We start from the raw sequence: 12,303 nt of genomic DNA, 5'->3' as shown, positions 1-12,303 counted from the left end.
AGATCCGGTCAAATTTAAAACTGCAATAATCACGTTTAAAGCGAGAAATAATTCACCTCTTGGCAACGTTCAAAAATGTTTTGTGACCGGGAGGGAGGTTATAATTTCAGACGAGAAATTAATATAAAAAAATCAATGTGAGGAGTCTGTGTGTTTCAGTGTATGCAGTGGGCTTGTGAAATGGGCTGCGTATGAGTTGAAACAAAGCACAAATATAAGTCAATTTAAAATACCACACACAAAAAAAGATATTTCTGTCAGATATATAGATGAGGAAAGGTGTTAGGGAAGTGCATATTTATTTTCTAACACTAGGTGGTACTTGGACTGTAAATAACCTGGGTTTATTACATATTTATTTAACTGAGTGGTGAATAGACTGGGGATAGTTGTATATTAGTTGTAAATAAATTTGGGAATTTGTTGAAATAATACATGAGGTAAAAGAAATGTAAGAAAGGGGGTAGGGACATATATGTAATACTCCTACCTACTCCTTGTCTTGTTTGTTGTTTATTATAATTTTGTTTTTATTTTGGTTTGAATAAAGTTATTCATTCATTCAAAAGTAAAACAAACAAACAAATACTATAAGTTATAAATAGTACTGCTTAAAAACAGTGCTTGACTCCTGTCTGACAGAAACTCTGAAGGCCCCGCCTCCTGAGATAAAATTCCCATGACGTCACTGCGGATCATTGCGGAAGTGAAGCAGGCGACGAAACCCAGACAGAAACCCAAATAAGTTAGTGTGTACGCTTCACTAATACTTACAGGTAAGTTACGGCCTTTTAATTAATCGCTTTAAAATGATCACATTTTTCAAACTACTTCGCTGTGTCTATCGATGTGTTGTGATTTTTGGCTAATGTCTAGCGGCGGCTAGGTAGCTAACGTCAGTTAGCACAAAAACGATGACAGAACAGAAGACAGCTAACAAAGCAAACGCGAGCTAACAGCCGTGTTTAGCGACACAGACACAGGGTTTGGTGTCTAAGCGGGTTAGTAATAGTATGGTGTTGTAAATAAGTGTAAGACAAGAAGTTAAATAGATAATACAGTGACGTTTAAAGCAGCGTGGCTGGGGTAGCTGTGTTAGCTTTCCGTCGCGTCAGGCTAAAGCTAACTGTTTTGAGCTGTTGCACTTCTAATGTTACGTAGTTTTCGTTAGCATGCCATCCTTATGTTTTCGTGTGTTGTTGTATTTGTTTGGGGTTATTTGCAGAGTCATTGTATGGCGATGGGTTGGTCATGCTCACATGATTTAGTGACTCACAGGATCACAGATGGGGGCGAGGTTAGATGGACTCTGTAAGTTAGTGTTGTTGGTATGCTTCCGTGTATATTGAGCTCCTCTTACACTCTGCCATTCACAGATAGACCATCATGTTGCTGGGCGGAGGATTCAAACCAGAGAGGCTAAGAGTCAACCTCAGACTGGTCATTAACCGACTCAAACTCCTTGAGAAGAAGAAAAGTAAGTCCTGGGCTGAATACAAAACCTGTTCCTACCCCAGAATCAATGGGTCCTTGTTTCATTTTTCTGTCCCTCCCAGTAATGACACTTACCTCTTTCTCTCCCATTCACAAATGTGAAATGAAGCTGAGCTTGCTCAAAAGGCAAGGAAGGAGATTGCAGATTACCTGTCATCGGGAAAGGATGAGCGGGCACGGATCCGTGTAGAGCACATTATCAGAGAAGACTACCTGGTGGAAGCCATGGAGATTCTGGAGCTTTACTGTGACCTGCTTCTGGCTCGCTTTGGCCTCATTCAGTCAATGAAGTGAGTAACTTAGCCAACAAGGTGCACCGTAAGCAGTTTTATTGAACACACTGATGAGCAGTGTTCATGCATTTACCATGGGAAATATGGCGGTTTAATAACCTTTCTGTCTGTTACTTGTTTCTATAATTAGGGAACTGGACCCAGGCTTACAGGAGGCCGTGTCCACCCTTATTTGGGCAGCGCCTCGTCTCCAAGCAGAGGTGTCTGAACTACGAAATGTAAGTACTGTCTGGATATAACATAGTGCTGGCGGCAGTGCCAACAATATTGACTAAGCTTTGTCCGTTTACTCCTATTATTTCACTCCTGACAGCTGTGTCTCTAAATGCTTCTATCAGGTATCTGACCAGCTCTGTGCAAAATATAGCAAGGAGTATGGCAAGCTGTGCAGGACAAACCAGATTGGCACAGTCAACGACAGGGTAGGCAATTTTTTCCACTCACTGCCCACAAGTCTGTTGAAGAATGCACAAACCTTTGGCCTAGTGTCTCTTTAGCGGCGTCTAACCAAATATCTGATATGCTTCTAGCTGATGCACAAACTGGGCGTGGAGGCCCCTCCAAAGATTTTGGTGGAGCGCTACCTGATAGAGATCGCCAAGAACTATAATGTCCCGTACGAACCTGACGCCATGGTCCGGGTGAGCACGAGACAATCAGTTATCACTTGTTTTCAAGGATGACGTTATGCATTGTGTTTATTTACTCTCTCATCCACCCCTATCTCTGGGCAGCCTGAGGTGTGTCCTGGAGAGGAGGCAGACCTGATTGACGTGGACATTGACAGGAAGCCTGGAGGAGGAGGTGGAGGTGGTGGAGGCTTTACTGCTCCTGCTGCTGCTATGCCTATGCCCATGCCTATGCCCATGCCCATGCCTATGCCATCAGCTTTCAACTACCCACCTCCCAAAGGAGCCGTAAGATTCCTTTAAAGATCCTATTTTTATTGTTGTAAGTTGTTGTAAGCCAATGTGGGTGAAATTTTGAGTTACGGTACATATTGTCATTTCAACCAACCATGGAGTACAATTACCTGGGATGTTTGATATTATCTTGATGATCATTAAATCCTCAGAGTTAAACAAGCAGTACTTAAGTTATTTCAAACATTTTTATATTACAAAATATCTCTATAAAAAAGCTTTGGCCATTCTTACGACTAGTTTTAAAGGGACATTTCACCCATATCATTAAAAAACTTTAGCTACCAGCCTACTACAACAGACATTAATGGAATTTTGTTTTTGGTGTTTAAAGCATCGAAAAATGAATGTTGGCAAAACTCAACAGCAGCATGTTTGTTTTTTTTCATAAACAACACTGCGGCCCGTTTTTTGTTTCCAACTCATACAGGCCTTACACCACCACAGCTTTTCAAGTGAATTCACTTTCACCAACAACTTTCTAATACCGGAATAAAATCACGAGAGTTTGTCTATGATCTTACTCATTTTGTTCAAGATGGTCATAAATACGGGTGGGCGATATGGCCCTAAAATAACATTCAGATATTTTAAGGTGTTTTTGCGATAACAGTATTCTTGACAATATGACAAATTAGTATAAAAAAGAATCACTTGACAACACTGACTCCCGTGTGTACACGGCGAGAGAGTGGGAGAGAAACGCTGTGTTGCTTCCAGAGGAGCATAACTCGCAGGAAGTTGCAAAACAGTCTGAGAAGTCTGCAGCTGTTCATGAAATATTAAAGGCGCCCAGGCCTAAGGACGCCACAGTTTATTCAGCACAAAACTATAACAAGATGATATGACACACCCCTAGTCATAAAACTCATTACGGGCTGTTTTATATCAGTCTTTTTCTCGTCTTGTCGTTCTGATAAAATCAAACATGTTTAATAATACAGAACTTTTTGATTTGGCTCATGCAAGTAGTGAAGTTCAATGATGTGAACATTGTCAACAACCGATAAGTGCACTCTCTCCAGCATCAAATGTGAAGCAGCAAACACGGGTAGACAGTGAACAGGGAGGGTACTCCAGGGACCCACGAATGTGAACAAGTCTCAGTTCTTTTGTACTGTGGACTTTGGCGTGTCCTCCCATATGAACCACGATAGATTGGAGCAGCCCTGTCTTTGAAAAGACTCTAGTCTGACACCCTCTCACATCTAAAAACAGTATGTCAGGAACATTGTCTTTAGATGTGAGAGGGTGTCAGACTTAACACTTTTAAAAGTTTTTTCAAAGTCTTCTAGTGTACAGTGGGCTATAAAACTGCCTGCAGCGAGGTCTGTGGATTAGTGTGGGGATGTGAGAAAGATTTTTTACCAGCAATTATAGCACCCAAAATATGATGTACAGTCCCAAAACAATTGTACTTTGTTACCCTTACTTAAGATGGTTTTAAAGAGATGAGAATGTCGTCTGCCTCCGTCAGACTTGTACCTAACTGTCGTTTTCCCCCAGGAACCGTTTAACCCTCCTGTTGGAGCCTACAGCAACTTCCAGCACCCCATGGGAGGAGGGCAGCCCCCTCAGCTGCCCTCTTGCCCCCCCACATACGAGTCTGTAAGTGACCCAACCCATCCCATCCATGCCCCCTCCCTGTTCCCACAGATGGACAGACGGACAGGGCAGGGCATCACTCAGGGAAGGCAGTTCATTCGGCTTGCTTACAGTTTTGCCTGTCCTCTACTTTTTTTAACAGTACTTCCCAGAATAGACCCAGAGTCTGCTTCATCCTCATCGACACAAGTAGCATGAAGTGCTGATACTTCACTAACTACTAACTTTGACTTGATCAGTTACTCTGAATGGGGCTGAAAGGAACAGATGACAGTGCTAACTGTGTTTTAGAGGGAGATGAGGCTAGCTGAATCATAGGCTGTTTATGTGTCACACTAAAGGTGATGGTTTCTCAAACACTCCCCTGCAGTTCTCCCTTTTTATTTTCTTACTGTTTGTTTTTACTTTTGCATTGTTGAATGCAATTGTCAATTCTTTTAAACACTAACACATATGATACTTATAATACTTATTTTATTTCAATATGAAGTTGATAGGAGTCCTTTAACATTTTCTCTGTGTTTCAGATTGATGACCTCACTGACAAACCTTCTGTTCCTTCCCAGGCCGTAGGTGAGTTCTGCCAACAATCACCAACAGCTATAGGATATTATATATTTTTGTTGGTCAACAAATCCAAAAAGACAAAAACGGTTTTATAGTCTGTCTTGCAAGCCCATTTATTCCTTCTGAAGATGATGGTCTTTAAAAACAGGTCAGAGATGTATAGTCTTATTTGTATAAACAGGGCGGCAACAAGTCATTAAAAAGCCTTAAATACACTTTAACTTATTTAAGGCCGTAAAAAAGTATTAAATTGTTTTAAATTCAGATTGAATGGGTCTTTCAGTCCAGTGACTCAGAGAGTTTTCAGTGTTGGCACGATGGGAAACCTAAATTATTTATTTTTTTAATTTAAATTTTTATTTAAAACAACATTGGTGCACAATTCTTACAGCACATCGTAGTTGCAAAGTGTTCTGTTTTTTGTTTGTTTTTTCTTCCCTTTTCTTTGAAGGTAAGATAACCCAACATTCAAATACTGATAAAACATTTGTTATGTGATTATGCCTTCAAAAACAGTCATAGTGGTATGATAAACAAACATATTTCAACCCATGAGAAAACTTCTTGGTAAAAAATAAAATAAAATAAATAAATAAATAAATAAAGATAATTATAATTATAATAATAATATAAATCATTATTATTATTTAAAAAAAATAGATATAAACAAATAGATATTTTTAAAAAAAAAAGGAATAAAAAATAAATATTAAAAAAAAATTGGGAAACATAATTTTAACAGAAGAGAAACACTATTGGACTGAGGAAGAGACGTCCACACATCACAAAAGCAAAACCCCTAATTTTCCCCTCCACACTTTTAAATCACACAGTGAAACTATATCTGTAAGCTTAGTCCTTATTTAGAGAGGTTTTAAAGGTCTTAAATTTAACTTGTTTATACATGTAGACACAAAACAGCTAAATAATTTCCTTAAATACATAGACACTTCAGTTTTTAGCAAATGTTACCTAAATAAGAGCAGATAGTGTTTTTGTATTCAGAAGCAGATTGTTTTAGTGACTATTCACTGCAGCAGGAAGGTGTATGTGATATTGACTCAGAATAAACTACAGTGCCAAATGTTGATGTAAATGAAGTCACCCAGTGAAATGTGATGCTCACTGATTTGTTTTTAACGATAAGGTCTGTGGCAGAGGGGAACAAGCTATCAGGCTGTGTCAACACAGGCAGCACTTAGGATCATTTCGTCGTTGGTTTTGGTTTAAAAAAAAAAAAAAAGCATAGTACTAGATTTATCCTTGAAATATTTTTAAAATTATCCCTCAGGTGTTTCATGTAAGCAGCATTTGTTCTGCTGACTGACTTCAGCCCTTTGTTCCACCTCATCTGGAGGAAACTCACCACTGATATTTTTTGCCATTGTATAAACGCTCAGATATGTTGCTTCATATATTATATCAAATACCATATATCACCAGGTCCAGGTCCTGGCCCTGCTCCTCAGCCATATGACAACAACGCTCTCCCAGAACTCCCCTCAGTTCCCGACACACTCCCGACATCCTCCTTCAGCGGAAACACCACCACCTCGGACGACATTGACTTTGACGACTTAACACGGCGGTTTCAGGAGCTGAAAAAGAAGACATAATTGCTATATCCCTGGTCTCTTAACACAAACATACACACACACACACACACACAGGCCTGTGCCGTCACCTACGCAGCTTAGGCCAGGAAATAAAAAAGCTCTGAATCAGTTTTGGATGGTTCTCCCCTTCACCTTCCATAGTGAAGTAATCTGACAGATATTAAACATACATGTATCCTTACCTCATTGTATAAACATTAGTTAATAGAAATCTGATTTCTGGTGGCAGTACCAGTGACTACCACGTTTTAATTGCTTTCTATAGGACACTTAATATATATTCTTACATACAATCGTAGGTGCTGACTCCTGGTTCTTTTCATTTAAGGTCACACCAACTTTTAAATTTTCCCATTTGTCTGTGTGATAAACTATAACCAAACTTAGATTTTAACCGTTGCTTTCGCGGGGGGATATTTACAGTACATGCCTTGATTCTACTTTGCACATGCTGTGTCGCTGTGATCTTTGCCACTGTGTCACTCAATCCTGTCGCAGACCAGTCAAACAAGTCGGACCGGCTGCCCCAGTCTGATCAGGAGCTGGCATTCACGCCAACAAAGGGTGCAGGTTGTTTCCGAGGTGAGGCTCCGAGAATACCCCAAATTGTTTTCGCATAAAGGTATCGGGACAAGATGGAAGCCATATTTTCAGTGTCTTGCGCAGTCATGCAGTTTTGTCACTGTGGAGAGGACGCTTTAAAACACTCCGTACACTTTCAAGGTTTATTCATATCAGAAAAAAGGAGAAGCTCATGGTGACACATGTCAGACCTGTTACAGGGGTGGTGGGGCACAGATGTAAAGTGATAAAACACTGTATGGAAATCTGTAATATAACATGTACGATGACATAGATAAACCTATGTACACGAATGATTGAACTGTACAGCAAAAAGAGTTTGGTAGTTGGGAGTTGTTCATTATTTGACAGATCTGTTTTTTTAATATATCTCCAAATAAAGTTGTTTTTGCCCCTTAGATTGCAGTCGTACCAAATACCTGCACCTTTCTTATTGTTGAAGTACCTGATTTAGCCACACGACGACCTGATTTGATTGATTATATGTAAATATTGATCCCAGAGGTGATAGGTTTGTGTTGTCCCCTTTGATCATGTGTGCATGTGTCTTATACTGTATGTGCACCACTGCATTTGCCTTAGTTACCATCTCTCATCAGAGGCCTTGCCAGTCTGTACTAGGATTATGCATTTGTTGTCCATCAAGACTGGATACATGTTACCTGTAGTGTGTCTCATTTGATTAGATTACACTTTGCTTTATTTGCTTTGCCCATAAACAATCTTCTGAAAACCTGCTGAGTTGAAATTTGCTGATTTGAGAAAAAAACATCAGGCAATAGAGTTCACGGTTTCAATTTCCTGTGGAGAAAGGGGAGTGAGAGGGATTTATTTGTCGTACAAACCACGCCCAGCTCTGCTTGCATGGCAAACATGGCAAATAGACGATGGCCTCGCATTTAGTGATTCAGCAATCTCTGGAAAGCAAAAGAAAAGCTCCCAGCTGGGTGATAGACACAGTTGATTGATGATGGTATTGAGGTTTTACATGTGTTGGAGAACGTAGAGAGATTAACACTACAGAACTGTGATCTGCTCACTGTCTTTTCTATGTTGGACTGTTCTTTCATGCTAAGAATCGAGACACAAAATGGTGTCTTGTTGCAAAAAAGAAGAGTTTTTTTCCACTGTATACTAAAATAACAATTTAATAAAAGATTATTTGGAACTGGAAGCTGGTTGGATTTTTTTTAATTGTAGTGCTTTGGCTTTTTATGCTGTAATGTCAAATGGTAACCAGCAGGGGTCCTCAGTGTAAAGGGAAAGAACTCCCTCATTTAGTAGCGGTGACGTACAGCAAACCTGTATTTGTTGATACAGTGACTTATGTGTTGCTGAGATTTATTTCTTTCAATATCAGATAAGAGTCACCTGCTCACCCTCTTCATGGATCCGAAAAGTTTTGATTTGACTCCTGCATCATATTGAGACATGTTTTACCTGCTGACCTCTAAATTTATGATGATAAACTCAGACTCAGCAATTTCTTTGAGAGGGTACAATTAAGGGCAGCGGGGAAGGTGGTCAGTTGCAGCAATAGTGTCTGTGGTTCTGTTGAGTCTGCTGGACTCAAACATATACATTATTCAACCAGGGAGTCACATTGAGATTCATTTTATTTTATATACTTTATTAATCCCCAAGGGGAAATTCATTTTTTTCACTCTGTTGTCATATACACACAGGCCTGAAATACACACACATTCACAAACAGGACCTATACATACATTAAATTGAGAGATGTCAGAACAAGGGGGCTGCCCTGGACAGGCGCCCTGAGCAGTTTGGGGTTGCTAAGGTGCCCAGGAGGTGAACTAGCACTTCTCCAGCTACCAGTCCACACTCTGTATTTGGTCTGGACAGGGACTTGAACTGGTGATCCTCTGATTTCCAACCCAAGTCCCTATGGGCTGAGCTACTGCCGATCAACATCTGATTGACAAGTGAGAATAAAATACGGAGTAACTTTTGAGATTAAAAATCTATTTTTCAAGAGTGTCCTGGCCAAGACAGGCAGCAATATAAGTTACAGACGACATAGAACAAGAATACAGAATAAAAATATACAGCTCTAAAACAAGCAATATAAACACAAGTAAGATTACTACAAAGAAAATTCAAAAAGTATGTTAATATACACTAGAAGTGAACCATAAAAACACAAAAAGGGCAACTACACATGATTACAGAGACCAGCTAAGACACACTAACACTGGCATATAGAAGATTGTGAACAAAAATCCCGCAACAGTGCTTTGAAATGGCTGAGAGGAACCACAGAACAACTCTAAGTCCTTCTGCAATAGATTCCACATATAAGGAGCTGCATACATAAATGCTGGATGACAAAGATGTATAATAAATGAAATAGCAAGGACAAAATATACATTCTATTGTGACCATCGGAACGGACAGAAATGTCGTGTAGTGTGAGCCCGGCATAAAATGTCCTTGGTGTATGTATGAAAAAGAATGAAATACAAGCATATTATATCAAATGTATATGTAAAAATATACATTTATGTAAGCAACTGCATGACAAAAATTTAAATAAATTAAAGCATTCAGAGATATATCCTTGGAATAGGCATGAAATGGAAATTAAAAAAAAAAAAACAACTCGTGGCACATGAGGCATTTGAAAATGAGAATCTGAGATAATATTTGCATTAGAGGCTGAAGAGTGAGACTCTGAACACTGTGGGAGTCATTTGTCTTCATTATTATGAGTATGTATCAGTAAAAAGAGCAGTCAGTGGCTGCGGCTGAGGGGAGAGTCTCTTACATAATCCGCCACAGAGTTTTGGTTTAAATACTCAAGTCTAGCGTTTGTTGAAGAGTGAGGTGCTTTCTTTGTGACTGAGCACGACATTTATTCATTTATTGCACTTAACTTATATTTTCAACACAAAACCCACCTCAGTCAGTTGTCATTGTATCACCACTACTCATGTGCTTCTACACATTCAGAAACACATCTGTTTTCATGGCATCAGCTGCACACGGACAGTATCGATCAAACTTCTCTCCACTGAGGTTATGGAGAAGTCGTGTCCTTAACCAGTCTTGGTAACAGTAGAATTACTGGTGTCCACTTAATGTTGAAAACCAGTCTTTAATTGGAGCTTGTCCGTTGTGCTTTCCATCAAATATACACTCCTCAATCTTTCCCTCCATTGTTGGACAGTTGGTGGTTTTACATTTCTCTGGAGTGTCTCCCAGTATAAAGAATGCTGGCTCTAGAGGCAGGTCTACCCCCATGATTTGCTTAATCTCCACCTTAATGTCATTCCAATTTTGGAGAGCAGGACATTTTAAAGGAATACTTCACCCACAATGACCATTTATAAACCAATATTCATGCTCTGTTACCTTGAATTTATCAAGAAAACTTTGTTTTTCTTGCATACCTCCATGGAAAATGCCCAGCATATTGATTTATTGAGGTCAAGGTGGACCAGTTTAACAACAAAGTGATATCAAAACACCCATTTATAAATTGTCTCTTTATTTCTTTTATACATTTTATGTTCAGTACTTCCCAAACAAATGCTTTTTCTAAATGTCACATATCTGTTTTGTGGCCTGGTGACCCCAGCAGATTCAGGTTTGTCTTCGAGGCCACTGAGCCAAAAACAGCCTTTCTTCACGTTATATAATCGCGTGGTTTCTCTGAGCTCCTTGAAAACATTACAAAATCAACTGGCATTGAAAAATCACACCGACCAAACTGTTCATTATTAACACAGAACACACACTTGTATTGATGTCACCTCCTGCTTTTACTCGGTGGAGGAGTGCATCCGCCAATTACTGTGGCACAAATGTGGCTTGAGCCACTCTGCTGCAGCGCTGTGTGAAGACAAACAACAGCTGCTGATACAACAAGTGTCCTTTAGTTGGCTTATCACACCAGTGTTGAGATGATAATTTTACAGTTGCACTAGTTTTCTGTGTCCTTGGTGATGCCAAAGACCAGCTATCTAACGCAGGTGATGTAAGCCTCGGTTGGCCAAACTGTCAGAGAAGTGGGTCAAATACTGTTGGTGTGTATTCATTTTGATGTGATTAATCTACTGACAAACATTAGATTGACTGCATGACACAAAATAAATGTCCACTTAACATAATTTTGGATTAAACCACAAATACAAGCACGGAGATGTGTATTCAGCACCTAAAAGGTACTTGTGTGAGCAAAGCACAGCTACTGATGGTGACACATAAGCTAAACTGTAGTAGTGAGTCTGATGAGTTCACAGTTTTCTTGCATCAACTGATATATTAGAGAGAATATTGATGAGGTTTTTGTTTTAGTTTTGGTCTTTATGTGCCCCTATCCATCCTGAAATCCACTGTAGAGGAGGATGTCTAACATCTATTAATCTATCGACCATTTGACTTACATCTCTAAGCAGAGATATAGAGACGTAGATAGATAGAGAGAGATATAGCAAGAGATAAAGATACAGATAGATATAGAGATATAGACAGATACAGACAGATATCGACAGACATAAAGGTACAAATTATGAGTTACTGATAGAAATAAACATATAGAGCTAGAGATATATAGAGAGATAGAAAATCAAGACTTTGAAAAATGGTACAAACACCCAATTGAAGTCTTACTGAGATTTGCAAGAGTGTACTCAGAGTCCACAGGAACACCCCTAACAATGGATGCTGCGCTGAACTCGGCCAATCCCCCTTCTCATTAGGTCACAAAAAAGAGCAATCAACTGCTACAAACACCTAAAAACAAGAGACCCCAACTCCTCTCCTCAAGGCTCCCCATTGCCAGGAGAAGTCCTCTCAGCTAGCTGGTCCTGAGGCTGACCTCCTCTAACAAGGCCTCAGGACAACCCTCACACAATCCAGCCCAACCAAATTATCGCAAAAGAAAAAGAAAACTACATCAACGATTGGACATCTACCACACAAACCCAAAACAAACTGCAATGCTATGTGGCCCTAAAGAGACAGTACGTGATGGCAAACTATCTGACCACTGTCACCGATCAGAAACTGAGAAAGATGCTGACTATGTACAGACTCAGTGATCACAGAGACGACAGACACAACCTGAGACATGTGGAGACAGAGCAACATTTCCTGCTATATATTCCTGCACATAAGAAAACATCAGGACAAATTTCTTTACAAGAATGAAGAAGAAGATTTTGATCTAGACGAAGATGCAACATCTGCTCGGAGTTTAGT

The 12,303-nt window shown here is 39.6% G+C and overlaps 1 protein-coding gene across 1 annotated transcript; it reads left to right on the top strand.

Annotated features, from left to right (window-relative positions):
- The first annotated feature begins 655 nt into the window (after window positions 1–655).
- ist1 (IST1 factor associated with ESCRT-III) lies at window positions 656–8,254 on the top strand. Its single transcript, XM_033626932.2, has 10 exons — window positions 656–776; window positions 1,377–1,477; window positions 1,604–1,784; window positions 1,918–2,005; window positions 2,126–2,209; window positions 2,318–2,428; window positions 2,522–2,704; window positions 4,217–4,318; window positions 4,843–4,888; window positions 6,326–8,254. The coding sequence occupies exons 2-10, from the start codon at window positions 1,387–1,389 to the stop codon at window positions 6,496–6,498; spliced, it is 1,059 nt and encodes a 352-aa protein (XP_033482823.1). The 5' UTR covers window positions 656–776; window positions 1,377–1,386; the 3' UTR covers window positions 6,499–8,254.
- The last annotated feature ends 4,049 nt before the right edge of the window (window positions 8,255–12,303 follow it).

This window comes from Epinephelus lanceolatus, chromosome 2 (genome assembly GCF_041903045.1).
Source record: "Epinephelus lanceolatus isolate andai-2023 chromosome 2, ASM4190304v1, whole genome shotgun sequence".
NCBI classification, from domain to species: domain Eukaryota; kingdom Metazoa; phylum Chordata; class Actinopteri; order Perciformes; family Serranidae; genus Epinephelus; species Epinephelus lanceolatus.
Note: the sequence above shows the minus strand (reverse complement) of the source record. Positions and strands in the feature narration are given on the sequence as shown.

Coding starts and splice junctions, on each gene's coding strand:
- ist1 (XM_033626932.2), top strand. CDS start 1,387: ATGTTGCTGGGCGGAGGATTCAAACCAGAGAGGCTAAGAGTCAACCTC. Junction 1,785..1,917: donor GGCCTCATTCAGTCAATGAA/GTGAGTAACTTA, acceptor TTCTATAATTAG/GGAACTGGACCCAGGCTTAC. Junction 2,429..2,521: donor AACCTGACGCCATGGTCCGG/GTGAGCACGAGA, acceptor ATCTCTGGGCAG/CCTGAGGTGTGTCCTGGAGA.